Below are 25,985 nucleotides of genomic sequence, written 5' to 3'. Positions count from 1 at the left end.
GCTCAGTGGTTAGAGCATCGGCCTGCAGTACAGAGAGACCCAGGTTTGGTTCCCGCTAAGGGCACGTACCTCAGTTGCAGTTTGTCCCCGGCCCTGGTTGGGGTCGTGTGGGTGGCAACCACTCAATGTGTCTCTCTCACGTCGATGTTTCTCTCTCTTTCTTCTTCCCTCCCTCCCTCCCTCCCGCTCTATCTAAAGATGAATGCAGAAATGTCTTCGGGTGAGGATAAAAAAATAGACTGCCAAGCATACTTCTACCTCAGGCCATTGCATTTGCTTGGAACTCTTTCCACAGATATTCACATGCCTCACTTCCTGACTTCATTCAGGCCTTCGGTCAAATGTATGCTTCTCAGAGAAGTCTCCCCTTGCCATTCTATATAAAATAGCACATCCCAGTAATTCTCCTAGGGGATGCGCCCAATCCCCTTACTATGCATTATGCTTCCTTTGTAGAACTTATCCTCTGATACCATGTCATGTCGTATATTTATTTATTTATGTTTAGTCTTTCTTCCCCGTCAAAATAGTGTTCATGAGTGTAGGGCCTTTGTTTCATTTACTGCTACATGCTCAGCAAGTACTCAGTGAGCATTTATTGAATACGTTTAAAAAATGAATACAATCATCATTTTCAGATGAATTCACAGTGTGACATTGATGGATAAATCACTGTCCATTTGGCCAAAGCCCCATTGTGAAGATAAAGCCACATTATCTTCCTCACAATTTTTATTGTTTTTTAATACAATGGATGAGCCTGATGCATACAAGGTGAGGCAAAAGTAGGTTTACAGTTGTGTGTATGGAAAATAACACAATGACAAATAATAATACAAGAATAAACTCTGTTTCACGTACTCACAACTGTAAGCCTACTTTTGCCCCCCTCCCCCCGTGTATATTTGTGCACATGTCCATCTTTTTTCCTTGAGATAAATTTCTAGAAATGGAATTACTGAACCCAAAGGTATAGTGTCTTACAGTTAGTGACAGGATCAAGGCTAGAATCTAGGAGTCTTCATTCTCAGTCTAGTGTTCTTTACAATAAAGTACAAACAAATAATGGTATGCAATTCATATCACGAGAGGGGCTGGTAAAAATATGGCATGCGATACATTTATGTATGTGACTGTATTTCCAGAATCTGAATGGAGAGTTTATTCCTTGAAGATGCCTTGCATAGCTTAACAAGAGATAATTTATCCATTCAACACATCTTCATTGTGAATATGCTATACCATACACTGTTCTAGAAGGTAAAAAAGACAGACAAGCCCTGGCCAGTTTGACTCAGCTGTTAGAGAGTCGGCCTGCGGACCAGAGAGTCCCAGGTTTGGTTCCAGCTAAGAGCATGTACCTCAGTTGCAGTTTGTCTCCACCCCATTTGGGGTCATGTGGGTGGTGACCAGTCGATGTGTCTCTCTCACATGGATGTTTCTCTCTCTTCCCCCCTCTCTCCCTCCTGCTCTATCTGAAAATAAATACAAAAATGTCCTCAGGTGAGGATTTTTAAAAAAAGACAGACAAAAGCCTTGCATTCTAATGCAGAAACAACATGTAAACAAATGAGAATTTCAGATAGTCAGAAGGGGTATGGAGGAAAAATACAAAATAATGTGATAGTGACTTGAGATGAGCGTAGCCACTTCATAGAGCATGATCAGGGGAGCCTCTCCAGAAGGTGACTTTGGAGCTAAGACATGAGTGGCAAAAAGGAGTCAACTGTGCAAAGATCTGGAGACAGGAAAGACTTCAAACAAAGAGCCGGAGGCTGCCATGGTCTTCCCGAGTCACAGACGGAGAGTGAGAGGAGATGGAACAGGCAGGGAGGGGCTTGGCACATATGAAAAACATTCATTTTTAATGAATTTTTATTTATTTTTTTGTTACAGATATTTTACCTTTTTACCCCATTGGCACCCCCTACCCCACCCCCCCTCCACCCTGTCCCCGGCTTAGTTGTCCATGTCCATTGGTCATGCATACATGCATATAAGTTCTGTGGTTTATCTCTTCCCACCCCCCCACCCCCCATCCCCTCTTCTGAGGGATGTCAGTCTGTGCCCTACTTCCATGTGTCTGGGTCTAGTGTATTCCTCAGACTGTTATGTTCATTATATTCCGTATATAAGTGAGATCATGTGGTATTTGTCTTTTTCTGCTTGGCTTCTTTCACTTAGGATAATACTTTCCAGGTCCCTCCATGTCGTCTCAAAGGATAAGAGATCTTTCTTTCTTACCACTGCATAGTACTCCATTGCGAAACACCATTCTTTATCACGGAGCCTAAGTAACAAGCAGAATGTTCACACTTTTTCTCCACCCTGCTGATTTTTTTTTAAAGGATGGGTTTATTGTGGTATAATTTATATATGGTCAAATTAACTTTTAGGTGGACAGTTCTATGAATTTTGATAAATATGTAATGCCATATAACCACCACCACCAGAATTAAGATATAGAATATTTCCATCACCTCAAGCAATTCCTTTTGTGCCCTCTCTGTATTCCTTCCTTTTCCTTCAACCCCAGTCCCTAGTAACCACTGATCTGATTGCTGTTCAGATGGTTTTGCCTTTTCCAGAATGTCATATAAATAGAACCAGACAGTATGTAGACTTTCATGTCTGGCTTCTTTCTTACTCTTAGCATAACATTTTTAAGATCCATCATTGCTGTTGCATGTTTCAATGGCTTGTTCCTAGTTACAGATGAGAGTTATTCCATTGTATGGAGGTACCTTAATTCATTTCTTTATTTACCAGTTGATGGACACTTGGGCTATTTTCAGTCCTATAAACACCCATATCCACATCTTTGAATGAATTTATGTTTTCATTTCTTTTCAGTAACCACATTGGAATGGAATTGCTGGGGCTTGTAATTGTTACGTTTATATAAGGAAGTGTCAAGCAGTTCTCTGAAGAGGCTGTATCACATTTTATTTCTACCAGCAAACTATGAGAGTTGCAGGTGCTCTGACTCCTCATCTGCACTTGGTATTTTCCTTTTTATTTTTACTTGTTGCAGTAGCTGTGTAGTTGTTTGAATTTACGTTTCCCTAGTGTTCAGTATCTTTGTATACTTATTTGCCATATGTATCTTTTCTTTGGTGAGCTTTATGTTCAAAGTTTTTTCCCATTTTTTAATTGGCTTGTTTGTTTCCTTGCTATTGAGTTTTAAAAGAGCATACACACACACACACTAGATATGTCCTTTATTGAATATGTATTTTGTAAATATTTTCTCTCAGTCTGTGGCTAATCTTTTCATTTTATTTATTTATTTATTTATTTATTTATTTATTTATTTGGTACGTGGCCCTAGCAGGAACCGAACCCGGGACTCTCTGGTCCGCAGGCCGATGCTCCAACTGCTGAGCCAAACTGGCCAGGGCCTTTCATTTTCTTAACAGTGTTTTCTTTTATGGTTTATGGTTTTTATGTCCTAGCCAAGAAATCTTTGCCTAACACACGATCACAAAGATTTCCCCCTCTGTTTCCTTCTAGACATTTTATAACTTTAAATTTTACATTTGGGTCTATGATTTTTTAAGTTAATTTTTATAAATATTGTATAAGATGAGTTGAGATTCCTCTTTTTTTTCATTTGGGAATTCAATGGCTCCAGCACCATTTACCTTGGTTTTGATTTTGTTGGTCTTACCACCTCTGTCATTGGTAGACAGGTTCATAAATAACATCTCTGAGCTCTTGTTAGCTAATTACATCATATCACCACTTATTGATCAGCCCAGGCCGAAGAAATAAAAACTATCAAATTATATTTTTCATCTCCAACTCCTGCTTCTTTCTATCATATAATTTAAAAAATATTTTTTAATGTATTGATTTTAGAGAAAGAGGGGAGGGGAGAGAGAGATAAATGTAGAGTGTTGTTCCACTTATTGATGCATTCACTGGTTGCCTCTTGTATGTGCCCTGACTAGGGATGAAACCCCCAACCTTGACATATGGGATACTGCTCTAACCAACTGAGCTACCTGGCCAGGGCTCTGTCATATAATTTCTATCAGCTCATACATGCACTTACGTGAGAGTCGTCACTAATGCATTGTTCCCTGCTGAACAGTTTCAATTCCTAATCACCGTTTCTGCTGTTGTCTCCTGGCTACTAACCACCTTATCACTAACACTCTCAACAACGCAGATGTGTGCAGAGCAAAGCAGACAGGAGGGGAGGATGCATTTTCTTGTACCTGCTATACCTTTTCTTAACAGCAGAGGACAGCAGTAGCCATGGCATATGGGAGCTACCCTCAGTTTACACTTTTCTTTTACAACAAAGATTTGTGTCCCATCTATGAGGTCCCACTGAGGACCTGTTAGCTCTTCTTGAAGGTTGAAAAACTTAAAATCAATTTAGAATCCTATAAAAAAGGCAGGTAAACCCTTTTGAATTATTTGTTGTAGCTGTTACTGTGGTTAAAGCCTACATTTACATCGTTATGTGGAATTTCACCAAAGGAAAAGTAGCTATTCCATTATCATACCTGTTTTTGAATCATCCCAAAATCTCTCCATTTTATTGGTTACTTGGTTGGGAGGTTGAGAGCACTGTTTTTTTCTGTGGTGTCCGGCTGGAATAGAGCAGTTAAACCTTTCTGCTGCTTTTGGCTGCTCTTTTTCCCGGTCCTTTTGCTAGAGAGATAAGGTTTTTGTTGGGAATTTTTCCCCCCAGGATTTTCAACCTCTTCAGCTCCAAGTCTCGATTCATGAGACAAAAAGAAAAACCCAGGGAACTCTCCACCGTGTTGTTCCTCATTGCCCATAGTTCCTGGCTGGTCTCTCTGCATCTCTCCACCTTTCAGAGTCTTCTAATGTTTATTGTATATATAATGTCCTAAGTCTTTGGCTGTATCAATGAGAAGAATAGGAAACAATATGTTTATTCCAACTTTCTGGAGGCATAAGTCCAACCAGTCCACTTTGGAGTAATCAGTGAATTATCAAGGCAATCAATAGAATATTTGTTTCCCTTTTTTTATATCTACATGTTCTAAGCTTTCTAAAGTAGACACAATTTTTGCAATAAAGAAATATACTTTATTTTTAAAATTTTTCCATTTCAAACCATGTATACCGCATTATACCCTTCCTGGCTATCACCAACTCTCTCCCTCTCTCTCTCTGTCTTTTCAAATACAAGCAAAAGTTTATTTAGAAAGTCACAGAGGTAGAAGAAGTGGGTGGTGGAGGAAGTGGCCATCTGGGCTGCGTGGACTCACCAAACAAGTTTTAGAGGCAAAAGAAGGGCCCTTGGAGCTTAGGAGAAATAAAGCAAGGACATAAAGGCTCAGGTGTGCTCCACGGGAGGGGTGGCGGGGAAAGGTGTGGGGGAGAGGGAGAGAAAACGTGCCTATCGCCAACTCTTTTCACAAGGTTAGTGGCGTCAGAGGAGGTGGCCACAGCACATTAAATTAACAGTGTTGCAGATTGTGTTCCCCTGAAATAGAATTTTTTTGCTTGTTTACTTTTTAATTTTTTAATATGTGATTTTGTATTAGTTTCAGATGTACAGCATAGTGGTTAGTATTCCCCTGATAAATCAAGTACCCACCTGGCACTATGCATTGTTCTTACAATATTATTGACTGTATTACCTATGCTGTACTTTATATCCCTGGGACTACTTTGTAACTACCAATTTGTACTTCTTAATCCTTTCACCTTTTTCACCCAGTCCCCCTGAATCCACTCCCCTCTGGAAAGCATCAGTATGTTTTCTGACTCTATGAATCTGTTTCAATTTTGTTTGTTCATTCATTTTGTTCTGTAGATTCCACATATAAGTGAAATCATATAGTATTTGTCTCTCTCTGGCTGACTTATTCCACTTAGTATAATATCCTCTAGGTCTATCCATGCTGTGGCAAATGATAAGATTCTTCTTTATGGCCAAGTAATATTCCATTGCATATGTGTACCACAGCATTTTTAAAAATCCATTTGTCTATTGATAGACGGTTTCTTCTATATATCGGCTATTTTAAACAACAGATTTTGCAAAGAAACAGATTTTGAGGTAGAGTGTTATGAGAAGGATGTTTATTAAGGAGTGCCCTTAGAACGAGCAAAAGATCCCTTTCTCATCTTTTGTATGTAGGTATGTGTGTCAGTTTGGGACGCTGGCTAGTAATCAGCCATCCATCTCCTCATTACACTTGCTGCAGCAGAATTGCTACCATGATGATGCATGTTGCTGTAAAAAATATCGGCCTTTATCTGATTGGGTGTATTCACTTGATGCCTGAACTGATATCTCCGCCCAGAGGAAGAGGCCTGTTGCTTTGAAATACATAGGTATTTATGCATTCGTCTCTTGATGAATTTTCAAGATAGAAAAAGAAATAAAGTGCCGGGCAGAGCTCATTGTAGTGGACAAGTCCCCACCTGCACTTTAATTCAGTGGCATTCGTGTAAATTGTGGGTCTGCTCGGCTAACACCCTGCACGGTGGACAAACTAGGTTTGTGTTAAAGAAGCGCTTTGGGGTGGGTGAGTGGGGATGCATAAAACAAGACTTAAAGAGGGACACAAGATAAAGCCGTGGTCTACAGAATCATGAGATCAAGCCATTTGTAACTAGGATGTATCAGCCTCTGTCATAGAGTAAAATTGATCGCTTTGGGGGAAAGTTCCCCTTTCTCCCTCTCTACCCCATAGCCTCTTGCATTCCCAAGAGGCTACCCAAAGCCCCTCTTAGCTCTTTGAGAGCATGTCTGTTTCTCTGCTTCTGCCTGTATTCACTGCTTCAAGAGTCCACTCCAAGGACACCTTGATCTGTTTGGTGGTCTTTGTATGTTAGAAGTCACAAGGTGGGATTTTCCAGTCATCCGTCAGAGCGACTGAGAAGGACTTCCACTGGTCCTCCTAAACCACCATTCCTCCCAGAACGCCTCCTTCCTCACCTCTACCTTTGCCACACACATTTGGTCTCCGGAGAAAGTCCCTATGTTTTACTGGAAACCTAGCAAACACTACTGCCACAGAGCACAATGAGCAAAGAATCGCAAAGCTGGGCAGATGACTCCCACACCCAATGCAAACACATGTGTTTCTCAGAACCATTTTACTCAAATTCAACTTTTATCATCTATTGTTAAAACAATGATTTTTATAGACTCATGAAATTTATTTACAACTTCTTAAAATGGAAAAGTGTCATTTCTTTCATAAAATAGACACTTTAAAAATGCGTCATCTTATTTCTAAGGTCGTATGATTTTTCAGTTTTGGAATTGCCTTCCACACGCACATATAGTATACAGTGTTCATTAGCTCACAGCGTTTTGGATTATTCTGCGACATATCTAACCCCTTTCCGTGTTCCTAGATTCTGAGTATTTATGTCACTTAGAATTTTCATTTTATATTTATTGAAAGATATATTTCAGACTTAGATATTTTGTCATCTACCTCTCTTGCCCAAAGGAAAACATAAGTGAAATAAATTGGTTGGTATTTCTAAGGCAGTGACTTGTCACCTGGCTGACAGCAATTTAAAACCACACTGATTTCAGCCCAGCCCATGTAATTTGGTGGATTGAGCGTCGTCCCATGGGCTAAGAAATCCCAGTTCAAGTCCCGGTCAGGGCACATGCCCGAGTTTCAGGCTCAATCCCCAGTGGGGGGCATGCAGGAGGCAACCCATTGATGTTTCTCTCTCACATCGATGTTTCTATCTCTCCCTTCTTCTCTCTCTAAAAAATCAATACAAACATTAAAAAATAAAATAAAACCATGCTAATTTCAGCGATGTTAAAATAAAAAAGATATGATTAATCACCGTGAACACGTCCCTTTGCTTAATAAAAACAATCCTCGCTCCATTGAAACTCTTTGTATGTACCTCTCAGATTACTCCTTCCTCTCCCCTATAGATATCCGCTATTCTGAATTTTGTGTTTATCATCTCCTTGCTTTTCTCTACACCTTAGCAAATACTTGTCCCCAAACATATTGTTTAATCTTGTTTCTGAACTGTTCTGCAAATGGAACTATATCATAAATGTTTTTCTGACTTACTTCTATTAAACTTTCTATGAGATTCATCTATACCAACATGGACAGCTGCCATTTACTTTTGCTGTTATATTATATGCGCTGTAGGCATATACCACCATTAATCAGTTCTTCTGTTTGATGAACATTTGGGGTTTTGCTATTACAAATTGTTTTATTATTAAAAATCTCCGAGTTGTCTCCTAGCAGGCATATGTGAGCGTTTCTTCACGGTATATACCCGAGAGAAAGGAGAATTGTTAACATTAGATCCATGGTGGGGAAGCCTTTTCTGGAAAGTGATAGACAGTTAATAAATTAGACTTTGCAAACAATACAGTCACCGTTGCAACAAGTCAAATTTGTCGTTTCAATGTGAAAGCAGCCATAGACTATATCAATGAGTGGCTGTGGCTATGTTCTAATAAAACTTTATTTACAAAACCAGGCAGTTAGCAAGATATGGTCCTTAGGCTACCAGTTCCTAACCTAGATGATAAACTTTACTATTCTGATTGTCTACACCCCCTCTTTCCTTCCCAATTTATTCCCTGAAGAGACGTGAGTCCTGTCTTCACTTAGTTGATGGGCTGGACTGAATGTTCAGGGACCTTTGGGGACAAGAGGAAGAAGGGATGGGGACTTGGTGGTGGTGGTGGTGCTTCCCAGCCCGTGGTCTGTCACTTGCAGCCCTGGTCTTGGGGAAATCAAAGGCAGAGAGGGGTTGAGACAAGGCAGGAAACGCATATTGGGCGTGGGTGCAACTGGGTTTCTGCATGACTGGAGGCTGGGTCTCAGACTTTAGCACAGTTTACATCACAGAAGCCACTGTGAAGTCATTACCAGGCTAGGGGACCTAGAAAGTCAAACAAAAGAAGCGCATCTTTTGGAGTTGTACAGTTTCCTTTATTAAAGAAAGCTGGCGTTGTTTCTCTAGAGATACTTTCCTGAGGCGGGGTCTCTGTTGCACCTTCCTGCCCTGGCTGCTATTTAAATGGATTTGGCTTCAATGACGATCGTCTCCATCATCTGCGAGGTCACAGTCCCACAGATCTCCAGATCCTGGCCACCCGGGGCTTGATCTACTGTGGCCTCTATGTTGTGCTTCTCTACCTTCTTAGCCTTGAAGTCCATCTCCCTGTTGTGTGACGAGACCTCAGTTTTTGAACCGCGGGTGACTCGGAAGCTCCTGAAGAAGGAGCCAATCCTACTGGACTTCTTGCTCAAAGTGCCCGAGCTGGTGGACCTGCTCTTCCCCACCTTGCAAGCTATCCTCGCCTCCTTCGCCGTGGAGCTGCGGCTGGCACTCTTGCGGGTGCCGTGTCTTCTGCCCTTTGCGCTGCTCGACCCCTTTTCTTTGTTGTCGTCTCTCGTGCTTTTATGGCCAGAGGATGACTGGTGGGAGGAGGATTTCCGGACCGCCTTGCTCCCTCCTCTCCTGCGGTGATGGGAAGCTTTCCTAGAGACCCTTCTCTCCTTCTTTTCGCTCTTTTCATTTTTGTCCCTCCGAGCTTCTGTGGGCTGGGAGGCCTCCTGGCTTCCATCCCGTTCACTGGCGAAGCCTTCGCTCTTCAGGGTGGACGCCAGGGGTCCTGATACTTGGCTCTCAGTTCTTTCTACGTCCGGGTTTTTGGCTGTCACCGCACTGACAAACGTCACGCTGGTGCTGCTCTTCGGGGAGAGACTGGCAGCGCCCGCCGTAGCGATGGACGTACCTAATGAGGACGAGCTGGCAGCACCCACCAAGAGCACGTTCTTGCCTTCCGAGGTCACGTTGGTAGCACCCGCCACAACCGTGCTGGGTCCACCTTCCCCTGGACCCTTGGTGGTGGCTCCAGCCAGGGCGGAGCCTATCTGGCCTGCTTCTGTATTCTTGGTTGCTGCTATGCTCAAAGCACCCGCGGTGGGACTTGCTCCCGCTCCTGCTGCTACCACGTTTGCGGTGGGGCTTTTCACCGCACCTGCTGCTGCCACTCTCGCTGCGGGGCTTTTTCCTGCTCCTGCGGCCGCCACCCTGGCTTGAGGGCTTGTTAGCACCCCTGCTGCTGCCATGTTTGCTGTGGGACTTGTTGCTGCTCCTGCTACTGCCAGGCCTGTGGGTGCCCCCTTCGCTGCTCCTTCAGCAGTCACTGGAGTTTTCTTGACGGGAGTTGAACCGGGCATGCCTTCTCCCCCAGCATAGCCAGAAGAAGTGGCTCTGGACACATCGCAAAGATTGCACAGCCTCGCCTCATTCTGATCTTCTCCAGGGAACTCTGCGGTCTGTGCCAAGGGGAGGAGAAGCAGGTGAGACAGAGACGGCAAAGTGAGACCACAACAGTCCGCGCTCTCTCTCGTCCTGGAGCTGAGCAACTCCAGGACTTCCAATTAGAAGCACCTTCGAAATCGTTAAGTCTAAGCCCCCATGCGATGCAGCATCCCATTTACAGCACCCCTGTCTAACAGTCGCTCGGTTTTGCTTGAACGATCCCCATGCCAGCACTGATTTAATTCCCAATCCTCGTATACTTTTTTTTTTTTTTTTTTCTCTGCAGGACAGATTCTTACAAGTGGGACTGCTGAGTCAAGGGTTTCTCACATTTGACATTTCAGTAGCTGCTAAAAGAAATCATGCGTGTGCAGAGACACAGGTGGGTTGTGCTAATATGAACCAGCAATGGTAGTCACAGGGAGACAGAGGAAGGACGAGACAACCTGGGTTGGGGCAAGTGTTCAGGAAGGGGTGGGGCAATCAGTATGCTGTAGATGGGATTACCACCCTGGGTAAGAGACCGAGTGGCTGGCACCTAAGGTCTCTCTGAAATTGGCCTTGTGGGACAATTTGGAGAAACATTTGAAATCTCCCTAGTGTGGTAAGTACCACCGTGGTGGCCTTGAACCTTTTAAGGCTGGAATGCAGCCCGGCCAGGGTGGCTCAGTTGGTGGAGCATCATTCCATGCACCAAGAAGTCACCAGTTTGATTTCCGGTCAGGGTACATGCCAAGGTTGTGGGCTTAACCCCCAGTAGGGGGCATGTGGGAGGCAGTCAATCCATGTTTCTTTCTCTCTCTCTCTCTCTCTCTCTCTCTCTCCATCTCATTACCTCTTTCTCTAAAAAATCAATTAAAACAGAATGTATTTCCCAAGGGAGCTTCAAAGAGCACCAAAGGCTTTGTAGGACAAGCTTTGAGCTGTTCTCCCCAAGCACCCTGCCCCACTAGCTTGTCTCTAGATGCTTACCAGCAGGCTCCCTTCATCTCCCCCGGTTTGTTGCGTCGGGGTACTGCTGCAACTCTCCACCGGTGGTCTCAGGAGATAGACAAGTTTTTCCCAGTAGCAAAATAGGTCTTCTCGGGCATTTGGAGAGGGACACAGTTGCAGATAAAAAGTACGACCCGTGGCAAGCTTCAGGCGCAGCTGCTGTTTCTCACGATTGTGGATGGAGATCTTGACAAACTTCAAGGGCAGCAGCCTGGTGAGCTCTAGGATCTTCCCAGGCCTGCGACCTCTCCCCTTGGTGGGCCGGGCGTGTCTGGCATGCTCCTCACAGACTTTAGTTGGTCGGGCCAGCAGCATGACGTCAGGTAGTGGGAGGATGGGGCTGGTGGATGCGATGCCCACGGTCACCATTCGGATGCGATTGTGTACGTCAATCATCTCTCCTTTTTTGCTGATCTGGATAAAGTCGCTCTCAAACATTGGTGCATGCTTGAAGATATCATACTCTCCTCCCTTGTACAGCTGTCGCTGCAGGTCCCCCATGCAGGTATTGAACACGCCCATTGAACGGTAGCTGTGGGCCGTGTAGTAAGGTAACACACATTCGCTGCTCATGGTTCTCTAAGTTTAAGACAGCTCCACTAGCCATAAATCAAGTCTCCGAGAGAGAGGGAGTGAAGTCCACCGCCCATCTCCCTGCAGGGTTCTGCCTAAATCTCCTAACCCCACTGCACTTACCCTTATAGTCCTTTGTGACCTGTCCCTATTACACACCCCTTTGTCCAGCCCCCAAGTGGCCACCCCCTTGGGACAGGGGTCACCAGTCTCCCTCCCAAACAAACCACCACCTCTAAGGGCGACAGGCTGACCCAGCCAGGGTGTAGGTGTGGGTAGGCTGGATATTCTTCCTCATCAAAATGTTGGAATGCATAATTGACGAAACCATCCTGCTTTTGTAAATATCGGGTTGTTTCCAGTTTTGTCGTTGTTGTCACAGACATCCCTGCAACGACCATCTTCCTGCAAATCTACTTCCGCTTTTTCTGAAAAACTGCCTGGGGATAAAATCCTGGAAGTGGGTTCCGTGCCAACGATCGGCGTTCTCCAGGTGCCCAGTGAGTAGCGTAAAGCTGGCAGGTGTTCAGAAGCTGAAGTTGTTGAATGAATGGTCCTCAGGGGCTTCTGCCGCCTCTCAGAACGCGCGTCCCATGCGTACATTGGTTCCCAGGGTATGGAGATGTTCTCACCCACTTCCTCGTTGGAAGGAGGCTAACTTTTTTAGAATTAATTTATTTATTTTTGTTACAGATGTTTCCCCTTTCCCCACCCTTGACTCCCTCCTTGAAGGAGGCTAATTTGTAAAATCACAATTTTATGGTTAGGGACTGAGGCTCAGAATTAATTTGCTCGGGGTCAGCAGGCAGAGCTGGATTCTATCCCAGGTCTTGAGACTCAGGTCAGGGATTTTTCTCTGCCTCAAGCTGCATGGCTCACCCTTCGATTCTGACTTTGCTCCAAATATGGAATTGCTTTCGGTTAGTCATATGCGTGGGGACTTACTGGGAACCACAGGAATTCACAGAGGTCTTGAATCACCACAGGATTCCCCACACTGGTGTGCCTGCTGCTTCGCTCTTGATGTCTACCTGATAAATCACTGAAGTTTGGTTTCTTTGAAAAGCTCTTCAGAGAAATTATGGCAAAGACATCTTTGTGGAGTTTTTTCTTTTTTTTCTTTTCTTTTTTACTTTGCACAAGGTAATAAATCCAAATTTCCCCTCCCTCAGTAAAAAAACTACTTCTGAGTTGAAAGACATCCGCCAAACTCAGTGATTACTCTGTAAAGGTCTTGAAATAAACTCAAACCCCCAAATGTTCATTTTTCTATCCCTGGAACCTACTTCAGTACCCGGCACATTGCATCTTGTCAATAAGTATGAACTTGCTTGTGCTCATTCACATTCAATCTTTCATTCGTTCAACAAAATGTATCGAGCAAGTATTATTTTCGGGATGGGTCAGAAAATGCAAAGATAGTCTCTAAAGCACTAAAGCACTAAAATGCTTTTTCTAAAGATGTTAAATGACTTCTCCAAAGAAAAGAACAAAGTGGCTTATAGTCTCTTGTAAGGAGATAATCACTCAAAGTTAACACTCTTAGGTTTAAAAATAAGAAGTGAGGTTTTTCTATATTATACCTGATCACGTATTCTTCTCATAAGTCCATTTCTTTCTTTCTTTCTTTTTTTTTAGAGGATGTTTATTAAAGCTGGGGACAGTAAAACAAGAAAGGGCTGGGGAGCCCTGGCCGGTTTGGCTCAGCGGTTAGAGCGTCAGCCCGTGGACCGGAGAGTCCCGGGTTCAGTTCCCGCTAAGGGCACGTACCTCGGTTGCAGTTCGTCCCCGGCCCTGGTTGGGGTTGTGTGGGTGGCAGCCACTCGATATGTCTCTCCCACATCGATGTTTCTCTCTCACTCTTCCTCCCTCTCTCCCTCCCGCTCTGTCTGAAGATAAATGCAAAAATGTCCTCGGGTAAAGATAAAAAAAAAAGAACGAAAGAAAGGCTGGGGAAATGAGCCTAGGCTGGGCTGCTTTGGCTCACTGGGAAGTTAGAGAAAGAAGGCTTTTGGGACAGGGTCAGGGGCTTGTCTGGCACAAACTGCCGCTGCCCATTGCTGCCCTGGTTGTAAGCCTTGCGGGGGCACTCAGAGTTCAGGAGATGCATGCCTGTGGGAAGTAGAAGGGGCGGGGAAGGAAGAGGTGCCAGCCTGTTCCCAGGGAGAAGAATACACTGTAAGTCCATTTCTGATGAAGAACTAATAATGAGAGAAATCAATCATATTATCAAGAACTTAATATAAATAAGGCATGATGCTACCCACTTAACATTGAAAAAAATTTAGTGCCCTGACTCAGCACTAAAATTTAGTTTGGCTCAGCAGTTGGAGCGTCAACCCATGGACCAATGAGTCACGGGTTCCATTCCAGTCAAGGGCACGGACCTCGGTTCCTCCCTGGCCTTGGTTGGAGTCATGCGGAAGGCAGCCACTTGATGTGTCCCTTCCATGTTGATGTTTCTCTCTCTCCCTCCCACTCTATCTGAACAAAAATGGAAGAAAAAAACATTTTTAGTGTTCGCAACAGCCCTATAAAATGTAGGTATAGCTGCCATTCCTGGTTCATAGAGGAGGAAATCAAGGCTCAGAGAAGCAACTTCATCAAGGTCACAAGAAACCAAAAGCATATGGAAATCCCCAAAGGTGGAAATGGTGAAGCTACATCAGACTAGGTCACACAAATAGAACACAAATATGCAAGTACTATGCAGCATAAATTCATCCATTCATTCAATTAATATTAAATGCGTACTTTATGCCAGGCCTTGTTCTAGATGCTAGGGATACAGCAATGAACAAAAACCCAAATATCCTTGCTGTCATGAAGCTTGTGTCTAGACTATAAATGAGTAAACTATTTGGTACGTCCAACGCTGATAAACACTATGGAGAAAAATAAAGTAGGCAAGCGGGGGTATGTGCAGGGGATAGGGAGCTAGACGTGGTGATCAAGGAAGGCTCAATGAGAAGTGACCTTAAGCAAAGACCTAAAGAAGTTCAGGGAGGAAGCCATGCAGATGTCTGGGGAGTAGCTTCTCAGTCAGAGGAAATAGCAAGGGCCAAGATTTGGAGGCAGGAATATTCCTGGTGTGTTGGAGTAATACCAAGGAGCCTACTGTGACAAGAGTGAAGTGAGGGAAAGTGGTTAGAGATGAGGCCAAGAGGTAACTGTAGTGATGATGGGGGGTGAGCAGATCATCAGGATGAACCTTGTAAGAGATTATGAGGTCTTTGGCTTTGCTCTGAATGGGAGATGATCAGATGTCTATATAGAGATAGAGATAGATATAAATACAGATAGATAGATAGATACAAATAGATAGATATAGATAGATATATACAGAGGGAGAGAGTCATTCAGGCTGCCATGATGAAAAGAGATTGAAGAGAAACAAGGGGTACAGGAGTGGAGACTGAATGGCTCCCACAAGAGATGACGATGGTAAGACGTGTGTAGTAGCAGTAAAAGTAGTTAGAAGTGATCGGCCACCAGACCTGTTCTGATGGAGACAACTATCATGGATACTGATGCTGAACAATTTTCAATAAATATTAGTAAGTAAAAAAGCAAGTTGCAAATTAGCATATGTGGTATTCCATATATTATTGTTGACAGCATTACAGATGTCTCCCATTTTCTCCCTTTTCGTCCTCCTCCACCCAACCCGTTCCTGCCAAACATTTTTAATAAAAATGTTTAAAATTGTGTGTGTGTGTTTGTGTGTGCGAAAGGATGCATGAGAAACTAGTAACAGGAACAACCTTGGGACAACTTTTGGCTGAGAGAAAGGGTAGAAGGGAGACCTCACTTTCCAGGGAATTCTCATTTGTATCTATCAGTATATGCAAAGTTCCATTGAATATACAACTTACACAAAGGTAAACTATATTTTTAGTTTGTAGATTTATAAAAAATGTATATTTTATAAATTTAGAAAGTATAAGAATAAAATTATATTCTTAGACTATTTATTGATGTAAGCCTTGAGACAGAAAATAAATTTTTAAATAGTTTTGTTCACATTTAGCTCTCTTTGACACCAAATTTTAGAATTTGAGAACCAAAATACAAATTGTGATTCAAAATTAATTTTCTGAGTTTTCAACAACCTTTCAAAAATGTTGTCTCTTCTCCCGAAGTTTAAAACTCTGACACATCCCCTATTTTAAAAGTGGAGATCAATTCATCAAGATACATTATTGATTGCCCATCGTGTGCCCATCATTGTGCTGAGAGTATTCCGGTTGTCAAAATATAAGTTTCAAATATTTGTAAACATGACTTTTATACAAATATAGAATGAAAACATGCCAGTGATTTGATTAACTTGTCGATAAGGGAACCAGAGGGAGATGAAGCCGATTCAAAAGGGCATTAGGACTCTGCATTGGCACTGGAGGAGGAATGTTGGCTAACACTGCCAAGCTAGGTTTTAAAAACTGGTTAAATGTCCACAGGGCAGGAAAAGAATAACTTGTGGGGTTATCTCTTCCACTAAACAAAAAATGTAAGTTATTACAGAACTTCATGGAGCCTGAGACTCTAATCAATATTAGCTTTCTTGGAGGGCTAAAATGTTCCAAAATTACATTGTGCTAGGGACACAACTCTGTGAACATACTAAAAACTACTGACTATACACTTATAATGGATACATTTTATGGTATAAGAAATGTATCTGAATAAAGCTGTTAGAAATAATAGACAGCAATACTTCAGTCTTGATTTATGATTTATTCCTGGATTTATGTCTTACTTTCTTCTCTTAAATAATTAAATAATTCATGGGCAGGCATGTTAAACAAGCTTTATGTTTGTTTTTGTTAATCCTTACCTGAGATATTTCTCCACTGAGATATATATATATATATATATATATATATATATATATATATATTAGATATAGTGGAAGGGACAGAGGGAAAAAGAGAGAGAGAGAGAAACACTGATGTGAGAGAGACACATCAATTGGTTGCTTCCCACACAACCAGGGATCGAATTACTCGCAACCCAGGTATGTGCCCTTGACTGGGAATTGAACTCGAGACTCTTCCATCCGAGGGCTGACGATGCTCTAACTGCTGAGCCAAACTGGCCAGGGCCGTTAAACAAGTTTTAATCTGACAGTGAAAGTACCTGGGGGCTGGGGGCTGGGGGCTGGGGCTGGGGGCTGAGGGCTGGGGGCTGGGGGCTGGGTCTTGTCTGGGGAGGAAAGGAGAGAGCAGGGCGGCCATAAGAAAAAGAAAAAAAAGAAAGTACATGTTGCCTGCTTTTAAAAAAAAAAATTTTTTTCCTTTATTGATTTGGGAGAGAGAGAGATGGAAACATCGATGAGAGAGAGAACATCGATTGGCCGCCTCCTGCATGCCTCCCACTGGGGATCAGGCCCACAACCTGGGCATGTGCCCTGACCGGGACTCGAACCAGCGACCTCCTGGTGCACAGGTCGACGCTCAACCACTGAACCACACCGGCCAGGTACATGTTTCCTGCTTTACAATGTTTTAATTTACGTTTTAGGTCATTTTTTTTCTATCAAGGAATATAGTGAAGCGTGTCTAAGCCATGACCCTCAATCCAGACGGTTTACAATCCAGGAGGAGAACACAGTGAAGAAAACAGCACAAAACAGGAGGGCACTTGCATAGTTAGAGGGGTCCCGAATACGTTGAATGAATGGGGGGGCCTAATAACATTCATCCCAATATTTAAAACCAACAATAACTGTTTAAAAAAAAAACAAAAACTTGCCAAACCCACAATTCTGAGGATAGTTTTTTGTACATTTTAAATTGACCCACGATTGAAGGGACGTGCAGAGTGAAAACACAAAGCCCTGTTCGGATACACTGAGAATATGTAGACATGCAAGATTATAGACGGCCCAAGTCTGCATATTGATCATGGGAAGAGGTTTCAAGTCGATCACTTTTGTTCCCCCGTGTATTATTTTGAGAAAACAGGCAAGCAGACAGCTATAAATAGCTTTTTCAATGAACATGCTCCCTGAGAGGGCACCGTGAGCCAGGCAGGATGTGAGGGTGGGGAGATTTCCATACTGTACACAGTGAGTGTGTGCTGGGTAAATCCCCCGGCCCGAAATACAATCCACAGCACTTTCATGTTGCTGCTGCCAAGCCGAGATGGAGATGGTGTGGGACGAGCTGCGGTTCGCCTTGAGCACCTAGGACTTCAGGAAGCCAGGCTGATTTCTGCCCTACCTTTGGCTGTCAGAAAGAAGACCACAGTCATCTAGACTCTTCCCTTGGGGAGCCATTATGCAAATCAGTTTCCTTCTGCCTTGGGTTTGAATAGAAAATGGGCCCCCCAAAAAGAAAGGAAATGGGCTGGTATTCATAAAAGAAGCCAGCCAGGCAGGTGATCCAAATAATTATACTTCTCGACCGCCGACCGGCTGATTCAACTAGCTGGGCTGCTCTTCACTTCCCACTCTCTGTCTGCTCCCTTCTCGTTCAGTCCTGCTCAGCCATGTCCAGCCCGACTCAGAGCCCAGGTTCTGCCCTGCTCATCCGTCTTATGACTATTTTCCTCTCTCGGTTTCCAATTTTGCTATGTTTCTAAGCCGTGAGATGTCCCACCATGGTTTATATATTTATTTATTGGATATTATACTGGAGAAGCTTGCAGTGAAGTAGGCACACACATATTAAAACAGTTAACATTAACGTTAAATGTAAAGATGAAAACCTCTATACAGGTGGAGGGAAGCTGGGATAAGATGATAATTGCAATTAAATGTTAAATTTAACTCTGAAAAAATATTGGAAGAAGGTAAAATAAATGTTAACATTAATTATCTCTAAGGGGTGAGACTGGACGGGATTATTATTTCTGTCTATTTGCTGGTCTGCTTTTTCCAGCAAGAATATATTTCACTTCCATAACCAGAAATAAATATATATAATATATATATAATAAATATATATATATACACACACATACATATAAACTAGCTCTAAGCTTTTTTTTTTATCCTCACCTGAGGACATTTTTTGATATTTTGTTCAGATAGAGTGGGAGGGAGAGAGAGAGAGAGCGAAACATTGATGTGAAAGGGACACATCCAGTGGTCGCCACCCGCACAACCCAACCAGGGCCAGGGACAAACTGCAACCGAGGTACGCTCCCCTGACGGGAATCGAACCTGGGTCTCTCCAGACCGCAGGCTGACGCTCTAACCACTTAGAAACCAGCCAGGGCTAAATTAGCTCTAAGCTTTTTGGCCACCTCGCTTATCACTGTTTTCTAGTAATCAGTGATTTCTGACAAAGAACATATTTTTTATTTTGAATTGGAAAGTAAAAACTTTTCCCACAATATCACCTTTTTGAATTATATAAATTAAAAAGTGAGCCCTGGCAAGTTGCTCAGTGGTTAGAGCGTCAGCCTGCGGTCCATTGAGACCCGGGTTTGGTTCCCGCTAAGGGTTACCTTTGGTTACCTCGGTTGCAGTTTATCCCCGGCCCTGGTTGGGTCTGCGGGTGGCAGCCACTCGATGTATCCCTTTCATGTCGATGTTTCTCTCTCTCTCTCTCCCTCCCACTCTATCTGAACAAAAAATAGAAAAATGTCCTCAGGTGAGGATAAAAAAAAAAAAAGTGAAATATCTCTCTACCTCTTGCTAGATCTACTTGCTAGAAGCTTGATGCGTAAACTTCCTGACATTGCCTTATGCATATACATACACATTAACATAAACACAAACGCTTTTATGTAAAAATGGATCCTACCATTCTTATTGGTCTGTACCTTTTCTGTCATAACAATATATCTTTTACTTTGTGCAGGTGATGTATTTGGATCTCTGTTACTTTTCATGATCCTGTGGTATTCCATTGAATGGATTCATCATAGATTATTTAACCAATTTCTCACTGATGCTCATGTGTCCATTACAAACAACACTGCATTGAACATTTTGTACATATATCTTTTTTTTTTTTTTATCCTCACCCGAGGACATTTTTCCACTTTTTGTTGAGATAGAGCGGGAGGGAGAGAGAGAGAGAGAGAGAGAGAGAGAGAGAGAGAGAAGCATCGATGTGAAGGAACACATCGAGTGGCTGCCACCTGCACGACCAACCAGGGTCGGGGACAAACTGCAACCGAGGTACGTGCCCTTAGCGGGAACCGAACCCGGGTCTCTCTGTACCGCAGGCCGATGCTCCAACCGCTGAGCCAAACCAGCTAGGGCTGTACATATATCTTTATGTGTTTATGCTCTTTTTTTTTCCTCTAGGATTGGTAGCTAGAAGAAATGAGGATTTTAGTTTTTGTGTTTTTGTTTTTTGTGTTTTTCAGCAGAGAGAGGCTATGCGATTACCAAGTATTCTGGGTATCACTCGCAAACAAATACAAATCAACCTGCTCAAGCTTGAGTGAGAACCATACTGAAAATAAAGGGTTTCAGAGCCTCATCCTAAGAGGACAGGCGAAGGATCTCTTTGGCCTGGTCATAGGAGGTCTCTGGAATTCCATGAGAAGCATCTTCACTTATCTAAATGCTGTTCCCTGGACCAGAGGAGACGGCTGGCATTGAAGGGCCTCAGATGATAAAGCAAAGAAGATGGGTTTTAGGTCAGTGTAGGAGTGAGATCATCTCTTGATGAGCCAGCACCCATGCCTCTTCCTCCAGTGGCAATACTCTGGTGTTTCTTTGGAGAACCACCTCCCCCTGCTCTCAGTCTATAGCGTTGGGCAGGGCTGACAGCATCCCACCCCCAAATCCAGGAGAGGGTGCAGACCTAGACATGGGAGATGGACAACGAAATATCCCATTGCCTTGGCTATAATGATTTATAGACATGTTTGCATGTCACCTAAGCCAGGGCAATGACTCACAGTTCTGACACTTTTTCTGGAACTATTAGGAAAAAAGAATCCAGTTCTACTGGTAAAATATCAGCCTACTCTGCTGCCATAGAGGAAAACCTATCTAAGTATGAAGCCAACACAGAGCTAAGAAGCAAAAACCAAAATTCTGATGTCGTTGTAGAAGTATCTGTATCTAACAGAGCCAGGTTGATTTGTTTTATTATTATTATTATTATTATTAGAAAATTATAGAATGCTATGCAATGTTAAATGAGGTCTTACCAACTCAGTTTTAGGAAAAGGCCTAAAATAATAAAATTAAAGGAATCAAGTACCTTCTTGTGCTGAGATGGAACACTGTATTACCCATGCTTGACACAATAAGACGCAAACAGGTTCTGCTGGGGGTAGTGTTCACCCACCTGCAGCCTTTAGAACACACGGGTTTGAAAATCAAGAGAGATATTTGGGTGCACTGTGCATTTCCTTGCACAAACCACCCAGGGTAAAGGAGAGTGTTGCTTGCATCCACCAGAAGCCAAGTGACAGGGACTTTAAGAGACCTCCTTGGCATAAGTCTCAGAGTTTAGGAGACATAAGGACTGGGTCTAAACCCCACTGGGAGGAATGGAATGGCGAAGGCTTGAGGAAGAGCTGTGTATTTGACATCAAAGGGAGAGGGGCTGTACTGGGGCAAGAGGTACATCCATTAACAGCAGGCCAATGATGCTCGAGTCTTCAAGTAGAGTAGGAGGGAATAAGTGGTGTGCAGCTCATTTTCAAGGAAAAATCACCCAAGAGAATAACCAAGATGGGCAAAGGGATCCTGACAGAGTTGGAGGGAGCAGGAGGGACCCTGGAGGTGGACCTATAGAAGCCCAAGGGCTGAGGGTTGGGCTCATCGGCCAGAGAGGCATCTCCCGCATCAAGAGAACTATGGTCAGGGCCTTCTGAAAATAATGACAACAACAAAACACACAACCAGAGTGTCCTGTGGTGTATCAACCATATTCAGAGGGCATCAACCGCAGATTATAGCTGTTGTCTCTTTGAATGCTGTGCCTCTTTCCCTTCTTCCTCCCCACACCGGAGCCTGAAGGGTAGGTTGGGAGCCTGGCTAGGGTATGGTGAAGGAGGAGGAGTTAGGACCCAGTGGAAAAGGTAACATGCTTCAAAGCCTGAAGCAGAACCATACTTAGCTTGAGAAAAAAGCATTAAATTAAATGCGTGTTTGGAGTTTTGATTATTATACTGAACTGGATAGGCCTTTTTTTTCCCCTTAACTTTTCATTATGGAAAATTTCAAACATATAGCAATGTAAAAAATATAGAACAAAGTATTCCCACCTACTCATCACTCAGCTACAGTTGTCAACGCCTGGCCAAACAGTTTTTTTCTCTTCCCCTACCTACTTCTCCCTCTCCACTGGATTATAACAAAGCAACTCTCATTCTATTATTTCAGCAATAGTTTTTTCAGTATGTTTTTGTGCAAAATAAAGACTCCTTTATCATCACAACAGTGCCATGACCATACTTTTAAAGATGAATAACAATTACATTTTAATTAATGAATAATGATTAGTTAATCATCAAATATGTGAAGTCTCATAATGTCTTTATACACTTAATTTGTTTGAATCTACATCCAAAGAAGATCATCCTATGCTTGACATGTCTTAAAATCTCTTCCAATGTATAGGTCCTCTCTCTGACTTAACTTGTTGCCGACGTGGCCCCTTTGTCTTTAACATTTTGTGCCTTTTGGACTTATCCAGTTGTATCCCCAAGCATTTGTCATGTTTCTCTATCTCCTGTATTTCCTGTAAACTTGGATATAGATCTACAGGTCTGATGAGATTCATGTTTTGGGGTTTTTTTTTTGGCAAGACCTCTGCGTGGGTGGTTTGTGTGCTTCCTACTACATCATAGCAGGAAACAGAATGTCTAGTTGTCTCTTTTTTGTGAGGTAAAGATTGATCGGTGTGTGACAGTGTGATCAGTCTAATACATACATTACATATCTTCCTCGTGGCTTTTCACATACTTTTAGTATTCATTGATGACAATTGCCCAGACTCATTATATCATTAGGTTTGCAAAGTGGTGATATTCTATCACTTCGTCATGTGTTAGCTGGAATTCTTCTCTAAAGGACTTTTCCTTATTAAATATTCGACTACTAAACTGAGAAAGAGTTCCTCGGGAAAACAGAAATACGATTTATTCTTTTTTCTTGGTGTCCCAGTTTTCAGAATAATAAATTGGTTCTCCGGCATCTTCCCAAAGTGATCGATGGGTTGAGATTTTTCTTCAGATATCTTATGAACCCATGATTTGATCATGTGGGCTGTTCTTCGGTTCATTGCTGTTATTGTTCTTTTTCACGCCCAAATTCTTTTATCTTTGGTCAGTGGGAGCTTCTTGAATTTGGCTCCTGTGAACTGAACTTTTTAAACCAAATCAAAGGGATCATTTATCTTCATGTATATTTTCCTGAAAGTAGTAAAGAAAATATTGGGATCTTAAGGTTTAGGTGAGGACAAAGCCCAATCCCAATGAGTGGGCTTGAAGGTGCTATGAGAAGGAATAAAATTACAACTGCACTCTGTGGAGACTCAGCAAATGAAAGGTTCCTACCACAATACCTACTGATGATATTTTGCTTTCCTGCATAATGTACTATGTGAAGTCTGTAAGTCTTTCAACCCGAGCAAACCAGGTATAAATCCCCCTTCTCAAAGGCGTTTACAGTCTAGTTTGGAATATAGATAGCACTGTATTAGAATTAGGTTTGTTACTTATGACAGAGCTTCAAAATAACAGGGGCTCAGGAAATGTAAATGTATTTCTATTTATGCTTCAAAAACAAAAACAAAAAGTGCTCCCAGGCCCTGGCCAGTTTGGCTCAGCAGTGAGATCGTCGGCCCGTGGACCAGAGAGTCCCGGGTTCGGTTCTCACTAAGGGCATGTACCTCGGATGCAGTTTGTCCCCAGCCCCAGTTGGGGTCGTGTGGGTGGCGACCAGTCGATGTCTCTCTCACATCGATGTTTCTCTCTCTGTCTTCCCCCCTCTCTCCCTCCCACTCTATCTGAAGATAAATGCAAAAAAATAAAAGTGCTCTGAGGCTGGCCTATAGAATCCAAGGTTATCAGAATCCCAAGCTCCTTCTGTCTCATGTGCAGTTGCCTCAACATATCATTTCTACCTGTTGATATAATAACATAGCTGCTCCAGCTCCAACCATCACATCCACATTCTAGTCAGCAAAAAGAAAAGAAAGAATGAAAATGGTATGATGAGTGCTCTTATGGACATTTCTTGGAAGTCACACTCATCACTTCTGCTATGTTCCATTAGCTAGAAAACAGCTACATGACTTAAAAATGTAATCTTTATTCTGGCTGGCCAGATGTTCAGGTAACCTTATGGGGGTCAGTCACCTGGCAAGAAGAGGAGAGTAGATATTTATAGAAAATAGCAATCACTGTCTCAAGTCCACTTCAGAAGCAAAAAAAAAAAAGACTATTTCTTTTGGAAATATGTCTTAAAAAACCTTAGAAAGGGGGAGGAGGGATCATTTAAAGTGTCTCGATTATGCTGGGGCAGCCAATATATGAAACAACATTAAGCTGTAATCTGCTCATTTTGTTTTTAAAAGAAATTTTAGATGATTGCACTCCTATACAGCAATAATGATTGATTTGTTTCATTATTTATCTCTGTCCAGTATATGCCTTCCCTGCTTACATTGATATTTCTTGGCTATTCATGCTAGAATTAGTACTCACGTATTATACGTCAAATATGTACTAGTTCTAAGGCAAGATAAATAGCATCCACCATTCACAGAGTTTGTGGGATTCAGTTCTCAAAAGGACCCTCACAAGGAAAAGGATCAGAGAGGGTAAGCAGCTCACTCAGACATAAACAGCTTAGTAAATGACAGAATTAGGATTCCAACATACTCTTGTCTATCTTCAGAGCCCATGCACACGTCGTTTGTCATACTATTCTGAAAGATTTACCTTATTTTCTGTTTGGGGATAGAAAAGTAATTATCTGCCTGTAGCATAGAGAGATTTCTATGGGCTTTTATTTAAAATTTAAAATAATAAACTTCAATGTATCTCTCGTAAGTCTTTTATGCTCCTTGTCTCTTTTAATCATCCCACCTGGTTTGGTGATTATTCATTCAACAGATTCTTCTTAAACATCCTATTTATGTGCTAGACACTGCGGTGGTTGCTGAGCATATAATAATGAGCAAAACCACACATAATCCTGACCATCATGGACTTTCTAGACTAGTGTGGGAGACAAACATTAATTCAAAAATCACCCTCCAAAATGTACAATTACAACTACCATACGTGGTATGAAGAGAAAGGTCTAAGGTGCCATCTGGGTATTATTGGTGGATTTGACTTAGGAAAACCAGAAGACTTCTCCGAGGAAGTGACATGTAGGCAGCGACTTGTAGTATACTTTAGAGTTAACCGGGCAGAGTAGGGAGAGAAGATGTGTTCAGGGAAAACACGCAGGTGCTTGGAGGAGCATAGGGAGCACGCATAGGGCTGGTGGGCAGATGCATGAGCGAGGTGTGAGAGGTAAGGAAGCCAGAGAGCAGCCCTGCAGTGCCTTGTGTAGGGGCCCTGTTCCTCCCTTTCACAGATGAGAAAATGAGGCTCAGAGCTCTTGAGTGATTTGCCTAGTTTCATACCTAGTAAGGTGGTGGAACCAGAATTCGAACTGTGGAGGTAAAGTAATGGCTCCCCTACAGATACTCATGTCCCAATCCCAGAAATCTATCACTATGTTAGGTTACATGGCAACAGGGAAATAAGATATAAAATGGAACTAAGGTTGCTGATAACTACCTTAAAATAGGTGGGTTATTTTAGATTATCCAGGAAGTCCCAGGGTAATTTCAGGGGTCCTTAAGGATGGAATCGGGAGGCCAAAGAAGGGTTTATAGTTGTATGAGATGAGAGAACTTGACGTGTTTGTTCTTGGCTTTGAAGATCGAGGAAAAGGACCACAAGACAAGGAATGTGGGTGGTCCTAGAAGCTGGAAAGGGTAAGGAAGCAGATTCCACCCTAGAGATCCTCCAGAAAGGCTCCCAACCCTGCTGACATCTTGCTTGAAGCCCAGTGAGATCCATTTTGGGCTCTGAACTACAGAACAGTATAGTAACACATCTGCGAGTCACTGAGTTAGTGATAATTTGTTACAGCAGCAACAGGAAACTAGTACACAAACTATGCCTATTGGCTTCAAAGCCCATGTTCCTACTCCTTGTGC

The 25,985-nt window shown here is 42.7% G+C and overlaps 1 protein-coding gene across 1 annotated transcript; it reads right to left on the bottom strand.

The window, feature by feature from the left end:
• Nucleotides 1-9,017: 9,017 nt before the first annotated feature.
• Nucleotides 9,018-11,841, bottom strand: FAM71B (family with sequence similarity 71 member B). The gene is made up of 2 exons (XM_036242144.1): nucleotides 11,248-11,841; nucleotides 9,018-10,289 (listed from the first exon to the last, which is right to left on the bottom strand). Exons 1-2 carry the CDS (start codon nucleotides 11,839-11,841, stop codon nucleotides 9,018-9,020), a joined length of 1,866 nt encoding a protein of 621 aa, XP_036098037.1.
• Between the last annotated feature and the right edge of the window lie 14,144 nt (nucleotides 11,842-25,985).

The sequence above is a fragment of the Molossus molossus genome, unplaced genomic scaffold (assembly GCF_014108415.1).
Source record: "Molossus molossus isolate mMolMol1 unplaced genomic scaffold, mMolMol1.p scaffold_m16_p_4, whole genome shotgun sequence".
NCBI classification, from domain to species: Eukaryota; Metazoa; Chordata; class Mammalia; order Chiroptera; family Molossidae; genus Molossus; species Molossus molossus.
The sequence above is the reverse complement of the archived record's forward strand: the minus strand, read 5'-3'. Positions and strand labels throughout refer to the sequence as shown.